Source organism: Orycteropus afer, unplaced genomic scaffold (genome assembly GCF_000298275.1).
Source record: "Orycteropus afer afer isolate SDZICR_OR568_19922 unplaced genomic scaffold, OryAfe1.0 scaffold00021, whole genome shotgun sequence".
NCBI lineage: Eukaryota > Metazoa > Chordata > Mammalia > Tubulidentata > Orycteropodidae > Orycteropus > Orycteropus afer.
In genome coordinates, this window is record NW_006921608.1 from 12,317,971 (window position 1) to 12,344,963 (window position 26,993).

The 26,993-nt window shown below is 39.2% G+C and overlaps 1 protein-coding gene across 1 annotated transcript; it reads left to right on the plus strand.

Annotated features, from left to right (window-relative positions):
* The first annotated feature begins 17,538 nt into the window (after positions 1–17,538).
* On the plus strand, positions 17,539–26,715 carry ANKRD46 (ankyrin repeat domain 46). Its single transcript, XM_007934828.2, has 3 exons — positions 17,539–17,849; positions 19,893–20,051; positions 26,499–26,715. Exons 1-3 carry the CDS (start codon positions 17,539–17,541, stop codon positions 26,713–26,715), a joined length of 687 nt encoding a protein of 228 aa, XP_007933019.1.
* Positions 26,716–26,993: the final 278 nt, after the last annotated feature.

Here is a 26,993-nt window from a genome sequence, read left to right on the forward strand (position 1 = left end):
GGGTATCTCTGGAGTTCCTGGGTTTGAAGGCTATACCTGGACCATAAATGTAAACGTCCTGGTGAATATAGACTGGAGTGGGCTGCATAGCTTCATATGCAATCAAACCACCCCTCAAAGAACTCTGCTAGATTTTCTTCTGCAGTTGTATAGCTTTGTCTACCCTATGCCAGGAGAATGGGTATTTTATATGAAAGCATGTAGTACATGCTAGCGCCTATCTGTCACATAATTTAGAATGTGGAAGAGCCAGATTATAACAGAATTATGAAAATTAAACTGTTACATTGAAAATTAGGTTACTTTACATTTCTACCAAGAATCATGGATAGAGCTGGATGTACTTTCCAGCTCTAAAAATCTCATGGAAATAGTCAAATTTCTTCCAAGAATACATTTAATCTTATGCCTTCAAACTGTTTGAAGGAAAGTCTGGGTTAAATTTTATGGACCATTTAGAAAATAGGAATATTTTACAGAAATTATGGTGTCTTTATTTTGAAATGATACTGAATAAATGAAAAGGTAAGAATGCCATTTAAGTAGCACTTTGTTGTTGTTGTTGTTATGTGCCGTCAAGTCGGCCCCGACTCATAGCGACCCCTCCTTGGGTTTCCGAGGCAGTATCACTACGGAAGTAGGATTGCCCAACCTTCCTTCCGAGGAGTGGCTGGTGGGTTTGAACCGCCAGCCGTCTGGTTAGCAGGCAAGTGTCTTAGCCACTATGCTACCAGAGCTCCCAAGTAGCACTTTAATTCTATATAAATTAATGCTGCAAGGGTAGATTTGGTGCTCTCGTGGTACAGTGGTGAAGCACTCAGCTGCTAACTGAATGGTTAGCAGTTCAAACCCATCTGGCAGCTTTGTGAGAGGACGATATGGCAGTCTGCTCTCGTAAACAATACAGCCTAGAAAACCCCATGGGCCATTCTACATTCTGCTCTGTCACATGGGATCAAAAATAACTTGACGGCACTTAACAACAACAAGGTAGTTTTAATGAGGTTTAGATTTCTGAGTAGGCCTAGAACCCTATTTATGCTATTTGCTTAAAGTAAGTTCAAAGAAAAGTTGAAAAGGAAAATGGAAATTTATCCCAACTCTGAATTTTCACAAATTCACAAATTCACAATTAGTGAGAATTATGATAGCAAATAACTGTGAAATGAAACAAACTTCAGAGGAATTCCTCTTGTTTCATACCTGTTCTAGATGCTAAAGTTGAATGTGAAGCCCAGGTAGGCCACAAGGTGGCATCATTAAGCCATACAATGGAAGTGCTGCTGGAGTTGGAGAAAACTGGTTTTTGAAAATGAAATATAACTTTATTACAAAAGCAATACATGCACATTAATGATTTTTCAGATTGACTACCCAGTGACTAATTAATAGCTTTATTATATAATTTATTATATAATTGTAAAATAACTGGGCACTTATTAAGGGAGCAAGTCTCTTGCTATCATACAGTTACACAGTAAAGATTTTGGAAAATACTGAAAATTACTGGAATAAAAAAAATCCAAGATAACCAATAATCCCTTTGTGAAATACCAATTTTGATTTATTTCAAGCCAGTATCATTTTTAAAAGTTGAATTGTAACTCGATTTTTTAAATGCAAACAAATAATAGTGATACTAATATTATGTAAGTATTACAGGAAACCTCAGATCCTTGTTTTGTGATTTTTTAATTTCCTGACAGAGAAAGGAAAATTTGAGCACATACTTACTATCCATCCAAACCAGTAAGAAATATTTGAGAATAGTATTTCCAGGAATTTACTCATTTCTTGTCAAGAAGAAAACATTTCCAGAAAATTCACTGCTGTTTTCCCATACTTTTAAAAAGTTTTCTTTGTATGTGATTGTGAAGGTTAATTCAGTGCCACTGAAGTGTATATATAGCATTTGATAGTTTTGTGTTCTGCTGTATCATCATCATCATCATCATCATCATCATCAAAACCTAGAAAAACACTTACTAAGAAAGGAGTTATTTCAGGATTTATGTGCAGATTGATGTTTCCTGTAAAGGAAGAAAGATTTTTAGATATTTGTTGTTTTTCTGCAATTTAAAAAGATCACTTTGAGATGACTGCAAGGAGTTAATTCAGAATATATGAATTGAACTAATGTTTCCCTTTATACATTCTGTGATGAAAAGGTTTGTTAAACTAATTTATTATATTTTTAAAAAAATCTTAGGAAAACAAACTTAGTGACTTCGTTTTTTCACTTGTAAAGTGAGGTTAATGATCGTACTTGCCATATAAGGTTTTTGTGAATATCAAATCCATTAAGGAAAAACACAGAACAGTGTCTGAAGCATAACTTAATACATATTAAATATTATGTATCTTCAAATGTTGCTAAAGCATTTGTATAGTAGTAGCAGACATATTGTTGTTGTTGTTATGTGCCGTCAAGTTGGACCTGACTCATAGTGACCCCTCCTTGGGTTTCTGAGGCAGTATCACTATGGAAGTAGATTGCCCCATCTTCCTTACAAGGAATGGCTGTTGGGTTTGAACCACCAGCCTTCTGGTTAGCAGTTAAGTGCCTTAGGCACTACGCTACCAGAGTTCCCATGCATATGTCATAGCAGACATACAAAAAAGAAATCTTTATTCCCCCTTTTAATTAGGCTTAGTTCCTTAAGAGGGAGTTCTGGTGGCGTAGTGCCCAAGGCACTTGACTGCTAACCAGAAGGCTGGCGGTTCAAACCCACCAGCCACTCCTTGGAAGGAAGACTGGGCATTCTACTTCCATAGAGATACTGCCTTGGAAACCCAAGGAGAAGTTGCGCTCCAGTCGAATCGATTCCACAGCAGTGAGTTTGGTTTTGGTTTTGGTTTTAGTTCCTTAAGAACTATACTAAGTCATATCTGATTAGCCTAGTTTTAATTATTATATAAACTTAAACATAATAAATGGGTCTTTAAGTATCATTCTGTAAATTATACATTTCACATTCACCTCACCTTAGCTGCATTCATGAAGTTTCAATTATGGAGTAATTGGTAACTTAGCATTGAAGAAAGCATAAAGTTAAATTTTGTGCATTTAGCCACATTAGATGAAAATGAATTCTCCACAAACTTAAATACAAGGTAAAAATGTATTTGTTCATGGCAGATCCAGATCTATGTAAAAATTACTGTTTTTGAACTTCTCAATTATTTTTGGATCTTGGAAGTAAAATTCAGAAGGTTCTGTTTATAAACTTCCTCTTCAAATATTTTCATAGTATTGGAAGATCCTGAAAGGAAGGTATTCTCACTTCCTTTTCTTATTTATTTACTACCATGCTTTAAAGGAGCTCTGGTAGCATAGTGCCTAAGGCATTTGACTGCTAACCAGAAGGCTGGCGGTTCAAACCCACCAGCCGCTCCTCAGAAGGAAGATGGGGCAATCTACTTCCATAGTGATACTGCCTTGGAAACCCAAGGAGGGGGTCTCTATGAGACCGGGCCTACTCCACGGCACATAACAACAACAATAACAGCATGCTTTAACAAAGGGAGCCACTCCTTTCCTTTTGAGGAACTTAAAGTGAATATTAACATAATTTATCATCATTTAGAATAGATACCTCAAATGTTAAAAATGAAAATCTTCACTACATGATTGGTGAGAATTTACTTCCCTGGCCTTCTAATACCTCATCCAGAAAAATAGGTAAACAGGAATCTTAAATCCAGCTTAGTTTACTGAAAACCAAAACCTTGGAAGTTCTACAGTAAGCAAAGAAAACATTGAATCAGGACTGCTTTCCCAGCAAAATGGTTGACCCATAAAGTAATTGGACTGGTTCCACAGCCATACATTACACAGTCAGCCTCATCTGTGCCACATCTTATAAGTACATTGCTTCAGAGTCCATTATCATAGGCAGATTTTGGTCAAAAAGATTATTGTTTTAAAATTCTCTTAAAGCCAATCAAAAGATTACATTTTGATTGGCTTAAAATATCAGTGAACTTAAATCAATACAATAATAGGAAAAATATAGACAGATTCCTTTTTTAATATAATTATTTGATTTGGTAAGGAATTTGGTAAGAAAATTATGTTAAGTACACACATACACACAGTAAAATGCAACCATTTAAAATTGTATTAGATTGGTGGAGTGTAGTGAGTTGCATGGAATGGCTTTTCTAGCCATAGTCTTTGTAACTCCCACTGGATTACTGGTGGGACCATGCAGATGTATGTCAACTTGGCTGGGAAGCTGGTAATAGTTATTTCCTATAATGAGACTGGCAGTTGACTTGGTGATGGAATTTGCAGTGAGCAACTGAATAGCTGCTTTTAAACTTCTGATTGTTAAAGTCATCCACCTCGAGTATTTCTGTTGGAGCAGCATGAAGTAATCTTCTGGGAAAGTTTGCTCTCTCTCAGGTGTATAGAACTCTGATGTTGGGATTGGTTAGGTTTGCCACTCTGCTAGGCTTAAAATGAGCCCTCCTAGAGGCAGTGGGGGAATCTCACTGCCAGCTGAGAGAAACATCCAACTGAGATGGCAGCAGTGGGACCAAGAGGCATGGAACACAGTGGCAGGCTTACCTGGCCCACAAGGGCACAGGCCAGGCCAAGAGACCAAGGGCCAGAGAGGCGTATCTAAGGGCACAGCAGAGGGGGGACTGTCCTGATCAAGGTACTGTATCCTGAGTGCATTCCTGAACTTGAATTGTAGCCTATTGCTTCCTTGATAAACTGTATAATCTGTGAGTTCTTTGTGGCTACTGCAGCGAATTATTGAACCCAGCAAAGAGGTGGTAGGTGCTGTGGGAGGGATGGTTGGTGTCAAGGTTGGTAAGAGGCCTGGAGGGTGGCGGCATGTCTGGCCTCATAGGAACAGGCCTTGGGCTGATGATGGTGATTCTGTCTTCCTCTTGTGTAGTTACAGGAGGTCAGAAGATGCTACCTCCCTGCCCCCTTTAGCAACTGATGACATGGAAGGATGTTCACAATATTTTTTAAAAAAACCTTATTGTCATATCACTTCCAACTCATGTTGGCCCCATGTATTACAGAGTAGAACTACTCCATAGGGTTTTCGTGGCAGAAATAGTTATGGAAGCAGATTGCCAGACCTTTCTTCCATGGTGCCACTGGGTGAGTCCAAACCACCAACCTGTAGGTTAGCAGTAGAGTGCAAATGGTTTCCATCACCTTGGGACGTGTTCTCAATCTGGTAAGTAAAAAAAGCTTAGCATAAGCATACATGTTGTTGTTGTTGTTGTTTGCCGTCGAGTCGGCCCCGACTCACAGCGACCCCTCCTTGGGTTTCCGAGGCAGTATCACTACGGAAGTAGGATTGCCCAACCTTCCTTCTGAGGAGTGGCTGGTGGGTTTGAACCGCCGGTCTTCTGGTTAGCAGTCAAGTGCTTTAGCCGCTATGCTACCAGAGCTCCTTAAGCATACATAGTATGAATTAAATATATATATTCATATAGGGAAAAAAAGTTGGAGGGGCCTAGCACCAAAATATTAACAATAGTTATTTTTAGTTGGTAGGATTATGGGTCATTTTTATTTTCTTTGTTCATATTTTTTTGTTAATGTTTATAATAATGTAGAACTTAATAAAAATGTTACTTTACAATCCTGTTACAGTGAACTTAACTGAGCATGTATCCAGCAAAGAATTATTAGATTTCTCCAGTGTTTAGACTTCAAGAAACATTAATATGCCAAGCACAGTACAGTCTGCTAAGATTTACAGACAAATCAGGCCCATTTCTTGTCTCCTGGAGACATGGTCTGGCAAGAAAAACAGTTAAGAAAGATCAGCAAAGCTTTGATGAACCAATTTTTCCTGATTATCTTGATCTTAATTTTTCCTGATATCTTAGTATAGAGACTACATGTTGTTGTTGTTATGTGCCATGGAGTCGGATCCGACTCAGCGACCCCTCCTTGGGTTTCCAAAGCTATATCACTATGGAAGTAGATTGCCCAACCTTCCTTCCGAGGAGTGGCTGGTGGGTTTGAACCGCCAGCCTTCTGGTTAGCAGTCAAGTGCCTTAGGCATTACACCACCAGAGCTCCTACGCTACACATAGCACAATGGAAATATTGTGGACTAAATGTGCAGCCTAGCTCTGCCACTTAGAGCAATGTGACTTCAGTCTCATTAACCTCTCTGAGCCCCAGAAAATATTAAGAGTACCTATTGGAAAAACTTAGCTACTGAAGATGAGCAGACTGAAAAAAAAAAAATTATTACTATTTTTAGAAGGATTTGAAATAGTTAAAATTCATATTTGCACCCAGTTAGATTTCTGTTAGATATGGCATTTTCCCTTGCCAATAACTGTGGATTTGTGCAGAGCTTAGGTTTTAAGAACAGTAGTTCTGAAATGTTAGCACTTAGGGTTTAATTATTTCATTCGATGTTCTTTTTTTAAGGTGCTTTGAGATTATTTTAAAATTTGAAACAACTCTTAATCCTTTTAAAAGGACATCCTTGTAAAGGATGAGAATAACCAAGTGAGGTATAGAGAATCTAGATTCTTGAGTTCCATTTGCTGTATATAGCATTCATTTTGTCAGCCCTAGTACTTTTCTTTGACCTTAGAAAGTGTGGGCAGTAGGATCTGATAAAGTGTCTCCAGCCCATTGTTGGCTTGATTTTGCTGAAGTCTGGTGCTTTGGTCTCAGATCAGAGTTGCAATGTAAGCATAGTGTAGTCAGTCCATTTAAACCAAGAATTTAAACCACTTAGTCTTGCCTTACCCTGTGCCCTTTAAAAATGAAAAATAAATCAGTACCTATGTACAATTGGTGATATTGGATATGACAGCAAATTTAAAGTTATGGTGTAATAAGTACATATTAAAATAGAACGTGTTGTCTCTATTGCCATTCATCAAGAATACTATCTTAAAGATTTGTAGATTAGCATAAAACTGTGGATCCAAAGTTGAAATATAAAAGAGAGTGAGAGCGAGAATATTAGAGAGAACTTTCCCTTTCTGTCCGTTCAGTGACTCATAAGCTTCTACCAAAATCGCCTTACATTGTTTCCTTATTTGGGTTAAGACAAGTGCTGTTTGGTGGTCAGAGCTCTTATTGCTGGGATGTAAGTGGAGTCCTAACAACAACATAAGTGGACTGCCTTATCCCAAAGATAATTTCTCCTCACGAAGAATCTCCCAGATAGTGTCACAGAGAATGGAGTTAGGGACTGTAAATGTTAGGCTGCCCAGGCCTCTAAGACCTGACCCCACAGAGTCCTGCTTTTAGTAATACCAAAGAATCTGCCCCTGCACCAGTCAGTGGACATAACCCGTAGGAAGTAGAGCCCTGATGAACAACCAGATGCTCTCTGGTGCTTGGCACTATTGACTGGTTTGTCCTCTGTTAGAAACCAGTTCTTTTTTTCTTTCCTGGAAGTCTTTACTCCCCACTAGAGGTCACCCTGTTGCTAGAAGCTGCTCTCTTACCCAGCTCAATGTTCCTCAACAACTTTCTTCAGTAGAGGACTCCTGTGTCTCCCTAGAGCTGTGCCTCGCCGGGTTGTTAGGTGCCTTTGAGTCAGTCCCAACACATACTGACCCTGTGTGCAATAGAACGAACACTGCTCTGTCCTGCGCCATCCCCACGGTCGGTGCTGTGCTTGAGCCCATTGTTGCAGCCACTGTGCCCATCTTGTTGGGGTCTTCCTCTTTTTCGCTGACCCTCTACTTTACCAAGCCTGATGTCCTTCTGCAGACACTGGTCCGGCCAGATAATATATCCAAATTACATCAGATGAAGTCTCGCTATTTTTGCTTTGAAGGAATATTTTGGCCATACTTATTCCAAGACAGATTTGTTCGTTCTTCTGGCAGTCCATGGTATATTCAGTATTCTTCATCAGTAAGTATCATAATTCAAATGCATCAGTTCTCCTTCAGTCTTCCTTATTCATTGTCCAACTTACACGTGCTTATGAAGTGATTGAAAATACCATAGCTTAGCTCAGGTACACCTTAGTCCTGGCAGTGACAGCTTTGTTTTTTAACACTTTAAAGAGGTCTTTTGTAGCAGATTTGTCCAAAACAGTACGTCATTTGATTTCTTGACGGTTGCTTCCATGGCCATTGATTGTGGATCCAAGTAAGATGAAATCCTTGACATCTTCAGTCTTTTCTGTTTATTGTGATGTACCTGTTGGTCCATATAGAAGGCTGTAGACTTCATCAGTAAGTGCTTCAAGTCCTATTTGCTTTCAGCAAGCGTGTTGCCTGCATATGACACATTGTTTATGACTCTTCACTCTTGATGCGGTGTTCTTCTTCATAGTCCAACTTCTCAGGTTATTTGCTCAGTTTACAGATTGAATAAGTATGGTGATGCTCATTTTACAGATTGAGTAAGTATGGTGAAATGATGCACAACCCTGACACATATCTTCCTGATTTTAAAACACACAGTATCCCCTTGTTCTGTTCAAATGACTGCTCCTTGGTCTGTGTACAGGTTCCACATGAGCACAGTTAAATGTTCTGGACTTCCTATTCTTTGCAATATTAGCCATAATTTGTTATGATCTACACAGTTGAATGCCTTTATATAGTGAATAAAACACAGGTAAACATCTTCCTGGTATTCTCTGCTTTCAGCCATGATCCATCTGACATCAGCAATGATAATCTCATTCCACATCCTCGTCTGAATCCACCTTGAATGTCTGGCAATTCCCTATCGATATACTCCTGCAACCATTTTTTAAATATCTTCAGCAGAACTGTACTTGCATCTGACTTTAATGATATTGTTTGATAATTTTCACATTCTCTTGGATCACCTGTCTTTGGAATGGGCAGAAATATGGATCTATTCCAGTCAATTTGCCAGGTACCTCTTCTCTAAATTTCTTGGTAATTTAGTGCTTCCAGTGTTGTGTCTGTTTTTTGAAACATTTCAATGGGTATTCTATTAGTTCCTGGAGCCTTGTTTTTCACCAGTGCCTTCAGTGTAGCTTGGACTCTTTTTCTTCAGTATCATCGGGTTTTGATCATACGCCACCTCCTGAAATGGTTGAACATCAATCAGTTCTTTTTGGTGCAGTGACTGTATTCCTTCCATCTTCTTTTGATTCTTCTTGTGTCATTCCATATTTTGCCCTTAGAATCCTTCAGTATTGCAACTCAAGGTTTGAATTTTTTCTTCAGTTCTTTTAGCTTGAGAAATGCTGAACATGTACTTCCCTCTTGGTTTTCTAGCTCCAGGTCTTTGCACATTTCATTATGATACTTTGGTTTTTCTTCTCAAGCTGCCTTTTGAAATTTTCTGTTCAGCTCTTTTACTTCATCATTTCTTTGATTTGCTTTAGGTACCCTGGAAGGAAGACTGGGCACTCTATCTCCGTAAAGATTTACCACCTCAGAAACCCAAAGGGGGTCACTATGACTTAGAATCAACTTGATGGCAGTGAATTTGGTTGGTTTTTATTCTGTGTTTAAAAGCAAGTTTCAGAGTCTCTTCTGACATCTACTTTGGTCTTTTCTTTCTTTTTAATGACCTTTGGCTTTCTTCTGTGATGACCTTGATGTTGTCCCACAACTCATCTGATCTTCAGTCTTTAATGTTCAGTGCATCAAATCTGTTCTTGAGATGGTCTCTGAATTTAGGTGGGATATACTCAGGGTCATACTTTGGCTCTCATGGACTCATTTTAATTTTCTTCAGATTCAGCTTAAACTTGCGTATAAGCATTTCATGTTCTGTTCCCGTAGTTGGTTGGCTGAAGATACTGAACTTCTCCATCATCTCTTTCTGCAGATGGAGTCGATTTGATTCCTGTGTATTGAATCTTGCAGGGTCCACATGTATAGTTGCTGTTTATGTTGTTGAGAAAAGATATTAGCAGTGAATAAGTCATTGGTCTCACAAAATTCTATCATGTGATCTCTGGCATCATTTGTCGCCAAGCCGGTATTTTCCAGCTACTGATCCTTGTTCTTTGTTTCCAGCTTTCGCATTCTAATCATCAGTTGATGGCATGTTTGATTGCATTCCAATGCATGTCAATTGCATGTTTGATCAATTTCAGACTGCAAAAGTTGGTAAAAATACTCATTTTCTTCATCTTTGGCATTAGCGGTTGGTACACTGTTTTGGTTACCTAATGCTGCTCTCATAGGAGTATACCACAAATGGGATGGGTTTAACAAACAGGAGTTTATTCTTAGAATTTTTGGAGGCTAGAAGTCCAACTTCCAAGTGCCAGGCTCTAGGGGCTGTGTGAGAGTCCCTTGACCTTAGGCTTCAGCTCTGCCTCTTGCTCTCAGCCCACTGAAGCTAGAGGCATCTCTTCACTCGGGAAGCTACTGGCTGCTGAAGCTAACAAGCTCAAGGTCACCAAATAAAGTGGCACAGTTCCAATGTTACCAAATAACATGGTAGGCCACTGACTCAAGTCCATTGAAAGTCCCAAGGTTGGCAGAGCATGGCAGGCTGCTGAACAACAACTTAGCTACATATAGAATTCAAGTGTGCCATAAGCTAGAGACCATTCCCAAGGCTTCTCCTTATATACCGGAAGCAGACCACATCCCTAAGGCAGCTACTCAGCGGCTCACAGTAGATTCCACCATGGAGTTGGTTACCAGTCTCATCATGGGGAATACTACATCCAGCTGCCTAGCCACTCAGCCAGGCCCAGGGAAGTTGGCACACAACCTTAACTACCACAGTTCCACCCCTTGTCAACTTGACACCTGTATAGATCTTCATTGGGTGGCATCTGACAGAACTACTTTACTGGGTGGCTCCAGTCTTCTAGTTCCTGAGTGGTGACCTCACCCCCTTGGCCTGTTGGGCCCTGTTCCTCTCCCTCTTGGGCATGGCAGCCCTGCCCCCTCACTCTTGGGCAGCAACTATGGCTCCATCCCATTGGCTCACATGAACCAATATGTGCCTGATTCTGTTTTAACCACTTCACATAGACTAACTAGTTCATCAGCACAACACTCCTAAGAGGTAGGTGCTGTTTAACAGATGAAAAAATTGAGTACACAGAGATTAAGTAACTTGTTTAAGTCATACAACTAGTAAAATAATTGAGCTGGGGTTCGAACCTGGACAATCAAATTCCAGATATATAGAGGATGGAATATCCTAGCTCTTTTAAGGGTCTCTGACAGGTAGAAAAACTGCTTTTCTACAGTGTTGAACGCTCCTAGGAATAGCCCCTTCAGGAGAGTTAGACTGTATCACATCTCTCTTCCTTCCCCTCCTCTAAAACCAGTCTTCATTATGCGTAGTTTTTACATCCATTCACGGGGGAACTGACTTGGCCAGAGGGTCAAGAGAATCTTGACAGATTTACTCTTCACACTCACACATTAGTGCCTCTAACTCTCCTTGTGAAATGGTTCTTACTAAGTACTCCCTTTTGTAAATGGGCATCTACCTGTCTGTTTCTAAATACTTAGTCCTACAAAGTCTTCCATAGTAACCTTCCACTCTCTTGTTGCCTGCACTGCCTGTACCAGTAACTCCAAACAAACCTCACTTCTTGCATGGGGCATCTTAGGGCCAAACAGACTCTTTAGGTCAAAATCTTTAGACCTCTGTTTAGACTTAGCAAATGCACTCCTGGACAGAGATCCCAGAGAATGAAGACAGAATCACATAAAAAACTCTACACAAATGCTTACAGTAGCTTTATTCCTAATAGCCAAAATCTGGAAACAACAGATACTCTTCAGTGGGTGAGTAGTTAAACCAGTTGTGGTACATCCGTTCCATGGAGCAAATTAATGATGCACACAACAACCTGACAAACTTCCAGAGAACTGTGCTGAGTAAAAAAAAGCCAATTACATACTGTATGAATCTGTATGTATAACATCCTTGAAGGAGGGGTTGGGGCAAGAGGAAAGTGGGTGTGGCTATCAAAGGGCAACATGAGGAGTCGCTATGGTGATGGAAATGTTCTGTATCTAGATTATGTCAGTATCCTGGGTGTGATATTATACTATACTTACGTAAGATGTTGCCATTGGAGGAAACTGAGAAAAGGGTACACAGGCACTCTTAATTATTTCTTACAATTGCATGCAAATTTACAGTTACTTCAAAATAAAAAGTTTAATTAAAAAAAAAAAGTTAGGTCTCTTCATTCCTCTGGCAGTAGTTAATATGTGTTCTGATTTCATTTTAACTTCTTGGGAAAGCTCTGGATGAATTTCTAGTGATTTGAGTCTAATTGGGATCTTGGCAATTTCCTTGGCAGATGTCTAGTAAGTAGGTGTAACGAATTTGTATATGTATGAAACCATATAAATAGATCTGTAATTTAATCAAGTGCATTTTTTATGAGACCTGTGATATCCAACAAAAATGACAGCAGCCTTGTCTTTCTTTTGGATTTGAGGGAATATTAAGGTTTTTTAGGGAATAACTGTGTAATACATATGTTATCTTATCTCCAAATGAAAAGCAAAACTTGTCCTTTTCATAATGTAAACCATACTACCTTCAGAACACCCACACACATACACCTTGCTCCATTTTAAATTAAAGGTAAATCATATATTAAATAGAGGCATTACTCATGAAGACTTAGCTCTAGTGATGAGGAAGAGAGAAGAATAGTACTAGACTTTAAATGATTGGAGCTCTGGTGGCAGTGGTTAAAGCATTTGGTCGCTAACTGAAAGATTGGTTGTTGGAACCCAGCAGCCGCTCTGCAGGAGAAAGATGAGAAAGATTTATAGCCTTGGAAACCATGTGGGGAGTTCTCCTCAGCCTTGTAGGGTTGCTGTGGGTTGGAATTGACTTGGATTGGAATTGACTTGATGGCAGTGGGTTTGGTTTTGCTTTGAGTAAACTCAAAATTTTGTTCAAGGAAATCTAATTAAGTGCCTTAGTGATGGGTAGTTTGTTTAATTGATGTTATAGAAATGTAGTGAACTAGGAAGCAATTTAGGAGGGTAAATGTTTTGTGTCTTACTATTTCAGTAGCTTGTCATGATACTGACTCTATTTTAGGACTGGTTCTCATACAGTTTGTCAGCCATCACCATCAGTTCCAACCTAGTATTGATTACCCACTTTGGCATAACCCTTGACTTACATATTGTAAATGGAGCTTCATGAAATACCACTGATTATTTAATTATATAAATTTATATAAAGGATTTTGACAACAGTGAGCATGGATAACCAGCAAAGAGTTCATGTAAATTCCCTCCTGAGCCCATCAGTTTGGGATTTAGTCTTTATAGCCAACCATTAGCATTGTCCCTGGCACATTTTGGGTGTACAGTGACGGCTTCTTCAGTGATCCTGCTGTATTTTTGGTCCCTGCTGCCTGCCCTGTGGCCACGCTTCTGTGATTCCTCAGGAGAGGAGTTCACCGGTGCAGACAGAGCATATGCTCCTCAGTGCGTGGAGGTGGGGCGAGAGTAGAGCCCAGTGAACTGTGCAAGTGGGGCACTACCACAGGTCAGGGAATGTGGAGAAGACTGCAGATCGATTCGGGTGAGTTGTTCTTTCCTGGTGGAAAGAAGGGACAGCCTCAGGAGAACATTTAAGTACCAGCATTCAAGATAGATGGATTAGAAGTATTTTTCTCTTAAATGTATTCTGTTTGATTGAAATACAGAGAAAGCTGTGAGAGCTGGAACTTGACAGACTACCTCTTTTTTCTAGGTCTCACAAGTTTTACACCTTTAACAAGATGCAGTGTTACCATTTTTCTATTACTCATTTTGGTGGAAAATATGTTTGTTTTATGACAGGGTCTGCCTTACATGATTCTGGCTTTCACAGGTTTTACTGTCTACATTTGGCTGTTTTTCCTTTTTTTTTTTAAGTGAAAATAATGTTGCATTTTTAAAAATGGTTTTGGAGGCTAATCTGGGATCTAGTCCCCATTTCTAAAGTGAAAGTATGCATTCTGAATTGCAAAGTATGATTTAGTTTTTATTTATTTATTTTTTCATTGTGCTTTAGGTGCAAATTTACAGAGCAGAGTTTGTTTTACATTCAACATTTCGTGTACGTTTGGTTTCACTCCCCAGTTACCATCTCCAACCCTAACTCCCCTCCTCCCCTCCCTGCCCAGTACCCCCTCCCCCTGTGCCCCTCATAGCTCTGCACTCCTGTGTGTCCTGCACTCCCTCCATGCGAATGTTGCGCCTCTGGTGCTCTGTGGTCCATTGCTCCAAGGGATGCATCTCAATGGAGTATGTGGGTGTGTCACCCTGGGTTGAGTGGTCTGCATGTATGTCTTGTTTATTATTGGACTGAGAGTCAGCCCTGGGACTGAGTTTTATTCCAGGCCTGAAGTGTATCCCAGGGCCATAGTATTGGGGGTCCCACCAGACGCGAAGTATGATTTAGAATGAATTTCAGAGCCCAGTTTTTCTCTACTGATTGTACATAATTTGATTCTTTTTTCTTTCCATTCCTGCTTTGTTGTGTTTAAGCAACAGAGCAGCTCTTTAAGCCCTCTGTTCTCTCTTTTTATTATGTTATTACTCACGTCAGTTATTTTACTAGCCTCGAAAGTTGATTATCTGGAGAATATCTGCAGGTCCCAGTATCCTGTGTGATTTAATAGAACAGCAAGTCCTTTTTCACACCACACCCTTGTTATAACTGAATTCGCTGTTTATCATAGATCCTTGCTAGCACATCGCTGGATATTGTGTTGAACCATTTTAAGAATTCAGAGAAACTGCTCAGTGACCACTGAAAGAAAGATCTGATCTTCTTAAAGCTTACGTGAGTATGTTCTGCCTTGGACTTCCTCACAGTACGTGAAACCTTACATGAACGATGGCCTTGCTCTAGGGCAGTTTCAGTTCTGTGATCAAGATGAAAACTGTATCTATCCTTGGGCTTATTAAATTTGAGGGTAAGGTTAGCAGTTTCTCAAGGACACAAAGAAACTCACAAAATACATTACATTTATTCTCACTGAATTTTTTCTTTAAAAAAAAATAGACAAGAAAGGCTTGTCTCTTTACTGAGCCAACATTCAGAAGAATCCCAGTCTGCAAACCACAAGAATTCTTACTGTGTTTGAACCAAAAACACCAACTAGATTGTTTTTCATTATCTCTTCTTGCAGTATTTAACCAAAGCCTGTTACCTCTTGAAAAGTATTTGATATTTGGCATTTTCTTTTTTTAAAAAAAGGTTTGTGATAGCTTTGTCTGTTTTATGATCCAATCCAATGAAAACGGTAGGTGAAAATAAGGAAATTGCTCTTAAAAAGGAATTCTTGACTATTTTATTGAATAATTTATTCTTAATGGATAAATTTCTTTAAAAATCATTTAGTGCCATAATCTAAGGTTTATTTTATCTTAATCTCTGTAATTCTTAATTGTAAGCAAATATTTCCTTATTTAGAATCATCCTTAGTAGCTCTTCCTCACCCTTCATATCTAATGGAAAATCAATTTGCTACTTCTGTGTTCTCTATCCCTCTCCAGTTAGTCCCCTTCTCTCTGCTACTTCCTTTGGTCAACCTTACATCATTCCTATCACAGTTACTATAATGACCTATTGATTAATCACCCTGTCTCTAGTCTTGACCTCCTCCAATCTTACTACCATATTGCCATCCAAGAAATTTTCTGAACTATTAATAAGACCATGCCATTTATTTGACTTAAAATCTTCCAGTGGCTCCTCATTGAAATTCAGGTATAATAAACCTTACCATGGAGTTGTTAGGCAGATTAAATAAACCTTGTTAAAAAAAGGCCCTATTGTGGTGCTTGGCTCAGTACCGGTTCTCAATATATATTGTTTCCCTTTTCCACAGAGAATCTGTGCAGCTGCAGAGTTCTAGTGTTTTTACTGGTAAACCAGGCCAAAAGAATCTCACCAAAGCTCAGCAGCCATACTTTCCTGAATCCCCTTGAGGTTAGACACAAGAGTAGATAGATCTAGTATCCAGTCCCATCAGTGTTCAGGAAAGAATTTGGCCTGATAAACTGTTCAAGCCAAGCCTGTCCGTGATAAGCTTTTATAACTGTAACCATAGAGTAAGAATGCCATCTCTGTAAACTCATTAGCCTCTGCCTTTGTGTTTCCTTGCGTTGGTTTGTATTCTCTTTAATTTCCTAGTAACATTTTTTTTTAACAGACTTTACTTTTTCTTAAATGAAGAAGAAGAGGAGAGTGAGTTCTAGTTCTTTGCACTTTGGCCAGTATAGTTAACAAAATGTTCTGAGAATTCAGGCATACCGGTGGGGTAGGGATGTATCAGTGAGAAAGGTGGGGTGAACTGGTGGAGCTGGGTTAGTCAGAGAGACAAAACAGTAGAGTGGACACAGTGGGGATTGTGGCCTTGTTCCACCTGTCTTTTCCCGCATAGACTTGCTTTTCCTCATCTCTCATATCTTCAGACAAGATAACCACAGCACAGAGCAGAATAGGACCAATACAGTAAAAAGAGGGACAGTCTGAATTGATTTTGTGATATCTCCTACTTTTAAATCCAGTTTGTTAGTTCCCTTAGCTTTTTATCTTTATATTAAAACTTCAAGTTTATACTGTAAACACAGTGTCTTAGTAGGTCCTTGGTAAGTGCAAAATGAGTTATTTGATCAGTTTTTTTTTTAATGCTTGGTTAACTTTTGGGCAGGTAGTTCTCTTTATCATCACAAATATAAGAAGCAATATATGAAAGAGAATTACTTTATTAAATAGAAATGTGGAACAAAACTCAAAATCATAAAAAAAGGACCAGGCTTACTGGTCTGATGGAGATTGGTGAAACCCCCAAGACTATGGCCCCCAGTCACCCTTCAGGCCTGGAATTGAACTCACTCTTATGGCTTAACTCTCAGCCAAACGATGGGCCTACGAGCTGAACAGTGCACCAGGGAGATGCACTCCTTGGAACAGTCAACCATGGGAGATCAAGAAGGGCAGCATTTGCACAGGGAAAAAGGTAGGGAGGGAGGAATGCATAGGCAAGAAGGACACAGGGAGAGGGTAACCACAGAGAGGAGGCGGGAGGTGAGCTGTTACACTGTGAGTAACGTAACCAGTATCACAAGGCAAAATGTGTATGAACTGTTCAATGTAAAATGAATCTGCTTTGTAAAATTTTACCCAAATCACAATAAAAAGTTTGTTTTTTTTTTTTTTTAAAAGAATGTTTATCAGCGTTTATATATGCAGGAAGGTCTTTGAAATTTAAGGATTAAGTTATCCATAGATGACAGTGCAGAATCTTGTATCTTAAATCTTAGACCTTGCTCACCTTTAAAAATATCTCTTAATTTTTTACATCAGAAAAAGGAAAATAGGGCTTTGTAGTAATTGCAGTTTTGATGTAGCAGATACAAAGAAAATAGCATTTTTAATGGAGAATAAAATCCAACTGATAACTTTGTTGTTATTGTTGCTTGTTTAATAAGATGATTCATTAGACGCAGAAGGCCAAAAAAGATGAGAACTATTGCTTTTCTAAATGATTCCTTTGTCTTGATTTAGTTTCACAGACTCTCACCTCTCTCATATTATCATTACAGGTGTATCCCATCAACCACATCAAATCAACAATGTCCTACGTTTTTGTAAATGATTCTTCTCAGACTAACGTGCCTTTGCTACAAGCCTGTATTGATGGAGACTTTAACTATTCCAAGAGGCTTTTGGAAAGTGGCTTTGACCCAAATATTCGTGACAGCAGGGGCAGAACAGGCCTTCATTTGGCAGCAGCCCGAGGGAACGTAGACATCTGCCAGTTGCTACATAAGTTTGGTGCTGATCTTCTGGCCACAGAGTATCAAGGAAACACAGCTCTTCACCTTTGTGGCCACGTGGACACTATTCAATTCTTGGTTTCCAATGGACTCAAAATCGATATCTGGTAAGTTCTCTTTGGTTTTTGAAGTCTAGTCATTTATTTGAGTTTGTTTTCCAACTGATGACATGATATCAGAGTTTACTGATTTTGTTTCTTCATTGATCTGTTGTAATGACAGGTTCTGAAAAGCGTTGGAGATGGAGTAGTCTTTTTAGAGGAATAATGAAGTATGGCTGACTCTAGATTTATGCTGAAAGGATATTTTTTTTTTTCTGTGAGAATAGTGGCTGTTTCTGCTACTTACTATATTATACTATATTAATTATATGTGAGCTCTGGTAGCATAGTGCCTCAGGCACTTGACTGCTAACCAGAAGGCTGGCAGTTCAAACCCACCAGCCACTCCTTGGAAGGAAGATGGGGCAATCTACTTCCGTAGTGATACCGCCTCGGAAACCCAAGGAGGGATCGCTCTGAGTCAGGTCTGACTCGATGGCAAATAACATCAACAACATATTAATTATATAGTGTGAGAAAAGACAACAGGAATTAACATTTGTTGAAAATGTTATTATGGGCTGGACACTGTATTTACTTATGTTAGTTCATTTAATCCTCAGAATAAATAGCTCTTGCAGAAAAGTGTTGTCTTCGTCTACTGATGAGATAGCTGAGACAAGAAGGGCTAAATGAGCTGACAGAGGTCACACAGTTTGTGACAGATGGAATTTGAACCTAGTTCCACCTGACTCCAAAGTTCTTGTGTCTGTCATATCCCATGCCAGTTTTACAATCTTTCTGGCCTCAGAGTCCTTTTTATACTAAAGAATTTGAGGAAGTTGTGCTTGATTGTTTGTTTGTCTTAATGATATCCTGTCACTGGAGTGAGAAAGATGTCAATCTACCTTTAAAACTGAGTTTGACCTTTAAAGGACAGTTCTATGCTGCCTTTGTTTTAAAGGTGCTCTAATGTACCTGAATCTGAATAGATGATAATGGTTCTACTACTGCAGAACAAAACATGGGCATGGACTGCAGGATCCATTCTGATCTGGGTTCTCTCCTGTTATCTGGGTTTGTGTTGGCTTGTTTGAGCACCTTGTGGGCTCAGACTGTTAAAAACGCAGTGCGATTGTGTGCATCCTCCAAGCCTGATCCGTGCCTTGCACATCACTCTGACATATGATCATTTCGTTGAGACCGTTTTCTAAGCTCTTCCCTGCTAGCTCCGATTTCTAACTCAAGATTTGGGAGGTTTGGGAAGTTCTTCTTTTAAAAAAAGAAACCCCCCCACATAAAAAAAATCTAAGTATTCTCTCTTTTCCTTCCACAGAAATGTTGGAAATAAACTGCTGAGTGAACCAAAGTGGCTTATTGGCTAGCTTTTCTTTCTTTCTTTTTTTTTTTTTTTTCTTAGACTTTTTTTAATATATATTTCTTCCCACAAAATGTAAATGTCAGATATGAGTGAGTCTAGGACTTGACTTCCAATAAATTTCTGTAAAGATACTCTATTTTTTTTCCTTTTTAAAATTTTATTGTTGAAAATATACATAGCAAAAGGAACACCAACTCAGTAGTTTCTATGTGTGCAATTCATTGACATTGATTACATTCTTTGAGTTGTGTAACCATTCCCACCCTTCTTTTCTGGGTTGTTCTTCCCCCATTATTACTATTTTAATTTACTATCATTTATCAGGGAGCTCTGGTAGCGTAGTGCCTAAGGCACTTGACTGCTAACCAGAAGGCTGGAGGTTCAAACCCACCAGCCTACTCCTCAGAAGGAAGGTTGGGCAATCTACTTCTGTAATGATACCGCCTCAGAAACCCAAGGAGGGGTTGCTATGAGTCGGGTCCTACTCAATGGCACATAACAACAACAACAACAACAACATTTATCTATACTTCTCCTTATATGTTCCCTTTTGCCTTTTTCCTTTTTCACAAAAGGGAAAAAATAAAAGACTAACTCAAAATTCAGGTTCTGGCTTGACCATTGACTTTTCTCTAGGTTTTAATTCGGAGTTACTCAATACCATTTATTATTCACTGAGATCTTCATAAATGAATACTAACAACTGCTATTTTTGTGAACTTTTTAAGCAATCATCAAGGTGCTACACCCTTAGTTCTGGCAAAGCGCAGAGGAGTGAATAAAGATGTCATCCGATTGCTGGAATCTTTGGAAGAACAAGAGGTAAAAGGATTTAACAGAGGAACCCACTCGAAACTGGAGACCATGCAGACAGCTGAGAGTGAAAGGTACTTGAGATATAATTTTTATAGGGCAGGTCACTTTTTAAGTACATAGATCATTTGTGGTGACTTTGTGAGGTTTATTATTCCTTTACTTTAAAGTGCAGAGCATTGGTGCTTTCTTTGAACTTTCTTTATGTTCATATGGCTCCAGGTTACAATTGGGCAGCTTTTAACAGCAAGTGCTAAGTGCCCACGTGCATATAATGTTCTGTTAGCTGCTGTGCAAGGAAGTGCAGTATTGGTGCTGGACTGGCTGTATGCATGAAAAGCACAGGTCACAGAAAGAATGCCATTTCAGAAAAGGAAGAGAGAGATGGGTAAGGCCAAGAACTTGGGGACAGTATTGGAAAACACCAAACAAGTAGTTTTTAAGAAGTGGGAGATGGAGTGCTAACAAAAAATAAAATGAAAGGAGGGAAAATAAGACCAGATTTAAAGGAGGAAAACACAGTTTAGTCATGTGAAAGTGGCTTTCCCATGAGTTTGGAACAGGTGATATTTGGGCTTTGATAAGTAATTGAAGCTAAGATGTGGTGACTGACTGGGTCTCTACATTTCTCGGTTGAGAAGCAGTTGCATACTCAGTTCATGAGGCTCTGAAAACGTGACAAAGCACCTTGCCTGCTTGCCTCCCTGGCTCCACAGGAGCATGCTTCCTTCTGCCAGCATTTAGTTTGGTTGACCTCCACGGAGTCTTAGTCTTCCAGATTATACAAGTGAGGAGAGAGGGATGGTGAGCTTATTATCAACCCCTCCCAAAAACTTTAATGGAATATTGATAAAACCAGCAAGGGCCCACATCACACATTGATTGACCAGGACTTGGAGTTAGAATCATACAGCATTGTTGGCATCATTGTATCTGTGAGTTCTAAATGAAAACCTCTCTCTTTCTTATTGCTCACCCTTCATTGGATTCTTTGTACCCATGATTGCTTTTCTTCTTTATGTGCTGATGGGTGTGCTCTTGGGGACTGTTAAGTCCATTCTCAAGCTTAGGTCTATTTTGTTTAGATAATTTCAGAGCAAGTAGTCCTCATGATTTATCAACAAAAGCTAAAAAGTAGACAAAATAAAGAAAAAATCAAAGCTATATGACAGTGCAAAATAATCCTTTCCTGTGCATGTAAATGAAACATGCCTCCTATATTTTATAACCTGTTAATCCTCTGGAATACAGTTAATTTTGTGAAATTTCTGTCTTCTGTCAGTCATGTCAAGCTTGGAATGCTTATCACTTTCTGGAAGATCTCTCTGATTTTTCTCTCTTGGCAGTGGTTTAGGATTATAGTAAGAGAGGATTCCCGGAAGGAAGGGGAGGGGGCCATGGAGCATTGCCCCTCTCCTGAAAGTTCAGGGCTGCCTGCTGGAAGACCAGAATGGCCAAATGGGAAAGGGTTTGGCAGTACTAATCCATGTATTTTTGATCTGCTAACATTCATATTCTTTCAGGATAGATACAGCACCTGTAGTAAGATAAACAAAAACAGAAGGCCCACATTGTACTTACCAATTTTAATTTGAAGATGCATTTGCAGGCCCTTTTTCATCTCATCTGTCTACTCAGCATTACCTGTATTATTTGGTAAAGATGATGTTCCTCAAAATAACTTGAAATTCATGTGTTTTTGCTTGGCATAGTTTTGGAAACTTTATTTTCTTAATAACCAGTTTCTTTATACCTCTTTATCAGAAATATACTTTTAACTTTATCTCCAAACCAAAAAAAAAAGCCAAACTCAATGCCATTGAATCAATTCTGACTCATAGTGACCCCATTGGGTTTCTAAGGCTGTAAGATCCTTATGGAAACAGACTACTTCATCTTTCTTCTGTGAAGTAGCTGGTGGGTTCGAACCACTGACCTTTTGGTTCGCAAACAAATACCTTAACCGCTATACCACCTTTATTTTATCTCAGTTGTGATTATTTATTAACTAAGAGTTGACTAGTTGCTTATGCAGCTGAGGATGAAATACTTCCTTCTGTTTTCACATACCTGCCCTTTCACTTCAATATGAGAATTTGTACTATTTACAGCATTGTATGGGAGCTCTGGTAGTGTAGTGCCTAAGGCACTTCACTGCTAACCAGAAGACTGGCAGTTCAAACCCACCAGCCACTCCTGGGAAGGAAGATGGGGCAATCTACTTCCATAGTGATACCACCTCGGAAACCCAAGGAGGGCTCGCTATGAGTCAGGTCCGACTCGATGGCAAATAACAACAACAACAGCAATAGCATTATATAAAGCCCATTCTTCAAACAAAATGAACTATTAATATTTATGTTCCTGGATTTTATACCTTACTCCTACCCCTCAGTATCGTGATAGAGATGCAGTTAGTTGAAACTTAAATTTTTAAAAGCAACATTATTAGTCACTGTTGTTAGGTGCTATCAAGTTGGTTCTGACTCATATGACCCTGTGTACTATAGAATGAAACACTGCCCGATCCTGCACCGTCCTCACACTCCTTGCTGTGCTTGGACTCATCATTGCAGCCACCATGTCAGTCCATCTCGTTAAGGGTCTTCCCCTTTTTCACTGACCTTTTACTTTACCAAGCATGATCTCCTTCTCTAGGGATTGGTCCCTTCTGACAACATGACCAAAGAGATGAAGTCTGGCCATTCTCGCTTCTCAGGGGCATTCTGCTGTACTTCCTCCAAGATAGATTTGTTCGTTCCTCTAGCAGTCTGTGGTACATTCAGTATTCCTCACCAACACCACAACTCAAATGCGTTGATTCTTTTGCAGTCTTCTTTACTCATTGACCAGCTCTCACAGGTATATGAAGCTATTGAAAATACCATGGTTTGGGTCAGGCAAGCCTTTAGTCTTCAAAGTGACATCTTTCCTATTTGACACTTTAAAGAGGCCTTTTGCAGTGTATTTGTCCAATGTACTACGTCATTTGATTTCTTGACTGCTGCTTCCATGGGTATTGATTGTTCATCCAAGTGAAAACTTCAATATTTTCTCCATTTATCATGATGTCATTAGTCACTGGGGAAATGCAGATCAAAACCACAGTGAAATATACCTTGTACTCACAGGATGGCCATAATAAAGATGCAACACAATAACAAGTTCAGCCGGAATGTAGAGAAAATAGAACATTCCTTGATTGTAGGCAGAATGTAAAATGGCACAGCTGCTTAGAAAAACAGTTTGGCAATTTCCTCAAGAAGATAAAGAGTTACTCTTTGATCTAACAATTCCATTCCTAGGTATATACTTAAGAGAATTGAAAATATATTCACACAAAAAGTAGAAGCATCCCAAAAGTCCATCAAATGATGGGTAAACAAAATGTGATCTATACATACAGCAGAATATTCTTCAGCCATAAATGGGAAAGAAGTACTGATACATACTACAACATATGTGAACCTTGAAAACATTACGCTACATGAAAGAAGCCAGTCACAAAAGGGCCACATATTAAATGACTCCATTTATAAGATAGGTCCACAATAGGGAACTCCAAAGAGACAGAAAGTAGATTAGTGGTGCCAGGAGCTGGGGGGAGGGTGGGATGGGAAGTGACTACTAATGGTTATGGAGTTCCTTTTTGGAGTGATAAATGTTCCAGAATTAGATAGTTGTGAATGTTATACAACTTCATTGAATACCAAAAACCACTGACTTGTACACTTTAAAAGGCTGAATTTTATAATATATGAATTTATCTCAATTTTATTACTTTTTTTGCATCTCAGTTTAAAAAAAGTTAAAGGCATAGAAAGCATGGCATTATGACATAGCTCTGTAATAATTAACCTTTTCTAAGAAGGTAGTAAGTTTTAGAATGCATTTACTGAAATATTTTCTATTTCCTTTAAAATTTTAATGTATGAGATTCCCCTGGCCAAATTAGCCAGCACCTGCTAAACCAAAACCCACTGGTGTTGATTCTGCCTCATGGTGACTATATGTATTACAGAGAACTGCTTCATAGGGTTTACTTGGCTGTAATCTTAGTAGAAACAGATTTCTAGGCCTTACTTTCATGGTACCACTGGGTGGGCTTGAACCACTAACCATAGGTTAGTACCACCTAAGAACCTCAAAGATTTTAATAGCTGAGACATAGTATTACTTCTTAAGGGCTTATAAATCAAAGTTAGTGGAAAATATTTCCCTGTTCCCTCATAATTATCGTAAGTTTAATTTAGTTTCCTTTTTTACTTTGTAGGTGTAGGATGACAAGGACATGGTAGATGATACGTGTAAAAAAATACACACACACAATTTAGAGTCAGGTTTTCCATGGACCCAGAAAACATTTCATTGGCAAACCTAATTTTGAATGAAGTCTCTGTGGACAATCCTGGTGTTCAGAGCTTCCTGGGCTGCCAGACAGCGCTCAGCTGAGCTCTTGGTTTATACCTGCCATCTTTGAGCATGATGGCATGTCAACTCGGACCTCTCCTGAACTTCATCTATGTGTGGTTTTACTTGTTTAGGGCTTCTCAAAGTTCTAATCTTTTCTTTGAACTTGCTTAAATTTTCTTAAATTTGTGTGTTGTTATAGGTTCCCACTGAAAATGTCTTCTCTTATTCAGGGAATAAACGCCTTTTAGTATATAAAGAGCATGGATATCAAACAAACTGGCCCATTAGGAAGTGAGCTTCCCTTGACTAGTAAAGCTGAAGGACCTCTGGTTCACAGTTCCAAGAAGGTTGAGGGAATAACAACAAAAAACCCCCACTAATTTTGTGTGTAGTCACTCACAGATCATGGTGAACTAGACTCTAAGACATTGCTGTTTTGATTTTTCTGTGCCTAGATGATTGAAAGAATATGAAGTGAAGAGGTTTAGGAAGAATGGCCTTGGATAAGCAACAGATAGTTAGTACATATGATTATGGTCACTGTGGCTTTAGTATGAATGATAACCCTGTTACTGGGCCTGCAAATTATGAGATAACTGTGCTAATCCCTTGAGGCTTTCAGTTCATCATAGTGTGCCCTTCCAAATACCAAGTCAGATGTGCTGTTTTCTGTTTGTGGTGATCAGATTTCTCATGATACAGTTCTGAAAACCAAGATCCGTGTTTTTATGCTATTTTACACTATCTTTTTTACAACTAGACTCAACCTTTATGCAGAAGAGAAATTAAACTTACTCTGTATTTGCACAAGTTAGAACTAAAGCCAATGGGAGAAAACGAAAGAAAAAATTCTTGAGTGACTACACCTGTCTCCGGGTTCAACAGACTGAGCAGTGAGCTTCCATTAGTAGAGACTTAGAGTTAAAGAAGGATTGCCTTCATTGGTCAGATCACTGAACTCAATTAAATTAATAAAATGGTCTCTTTTTTTTTCTTTTTTTTTAATTGTGATTTGGGTGAAAGTGTACAGAGCAAATTCACTTTCTGTACAATGGTTCACACACACTTGTCTCATGCCATTGACTACAATTTACCACAGTGCAACAGCTCCCCTCCCACTTCTTCTCTCTAGTTACCTCTTCCCCGTGTCCTTCCCTCCTTGCACTCCTGCCCCCTGAGCTTTGTCCCTGTGCATAGCCCTTCTATTCTCCCATGATTGTTTTCTCCAAGGAATGTATCTACTTAGTGTAAATGTCCACCTCATACAGGCCATAGTCTCAGGGGTTCCACCAGGCTCTATCACACCAGCAAACCTGGTCCCTTTTTTTCAAATGATTTTGAGTTTTGTTCCACATTGTTCTCCCACTCTATCCAGGATCTCCTACGTAGATCCCCCTCTGAGTGGTTGACAGTGGCAGCCGGGCACCATCTAGTTCTTCTGGTCTCATAGCCAATGGCTGAGGATTGCATGGTGTACCAGTCACTTGGACTAATTGTTGCTATGAATCTTTGGTTTTCTTCATTCTTCTTTGGTCTGGCAAAGAGAGACCCATCATCATTGCATCTAGATGGCTGCTTGCAAGCTTTTAAGATCCCAGTCGCTACTCGCCAAAGTAGGAGGTAGAGCAATGTAAAATGGTCCTTTTAACTTTAAGATTCAAACACTAAAAGTAATTTTTAGGTTTACTCATCTTGCTTACTTAAATGGACATGTATTTTCTCCAGTCTTCATTTTGAATTCTTCTAAATTTAAAATAACCAAAATGTATTTTGGTTTAGTATCTGATGAAAACAACTCACTCATTTGGCCTGATTTCCGCTTGGGACCTCTTTGTTGGAAAAGGATAGTTCACATTGACTTCTTGATACTAACCTAAGAAACATAATCAGTATGATCTAGCATTTACAGTCTAAGCTAGAGTGTCCTGACACACCCAGTTAAATAAATCAGTACGTGTGTGAGAGTATCCGTGTACATCAGTTCTTTTCTGGTAAGTGTTGTGTGGTTGGTCTTTTCTAAAACAGTACAGTTGTGCCGTTTTATGCTTTTGAAATGAGTGCAGTGTGTTGGTTCATGCCCCTTTCTTTTCTCTCTCCTCCTTTCCCAGTGCCATGGAAAGCCATTCTCTCCTCAATCCCAACCTGCAGCAAGGTGAAGGAGTCCTTTCCAGCTTCCGAACCACCTGGCAGGAGTTTGTAGAGGATCTGGGCTTCTGGCGGGTGTTGCTCTTGATCTTTGTCATTGCGTTGCTGTCCCTGGGCATTGCCTATTACGTGAGTGGGGTGCTACCCTTTGTGGAAAACCAGCCTGAACTGGTGCATTGAAGAAGCTTATGGGAGAAGAGGTGGCAGATGCTCATTTCCTGACTATAATGTTTGTTCACTTTTTTAGAGTTCTTCTCTTAGTGCAAGGCAGTGAGGGCTGTACTTTTTTTGTTTCCTTCACATTTTTACTTACTGTCATTCTTTTAGAGTAATAATGTGTTCATTTGAATTAACTGCACACTAGTCGAATATACTGCATTTGAAAGCTACCTCTGACTCAGCCTGACTTCTTAGGAAAGGTTCGTTTGATAGAAACATAGAAATGGCTAGAAATGGAA

Excerpts from the sequence above, each read along its gene's own strand:
- ANKRD46 (XM_007934828.2), top strand. The coding sequence starts at position 17,539 with ATGTCCTACGTTTTTGTAAATGATTCTTCTCAGACTAACGTGCCTTTG. Across the intron at positions 17,850-19,892 it reads GGACTCAAAATCGATATCTG|CAATCATCAAGGTGCTACAC; the intron begins GTAAGTTCTCTT and ends GAACTTTTTAAG. Across the intron at positions 20,052-26,498 it reads CAGACAGCTGAGAGTGAAAG|TGCCATGGAAAGCCATTCTC; the intron begins GTACTTGAGATA and ends CTCCTTTCCCAG.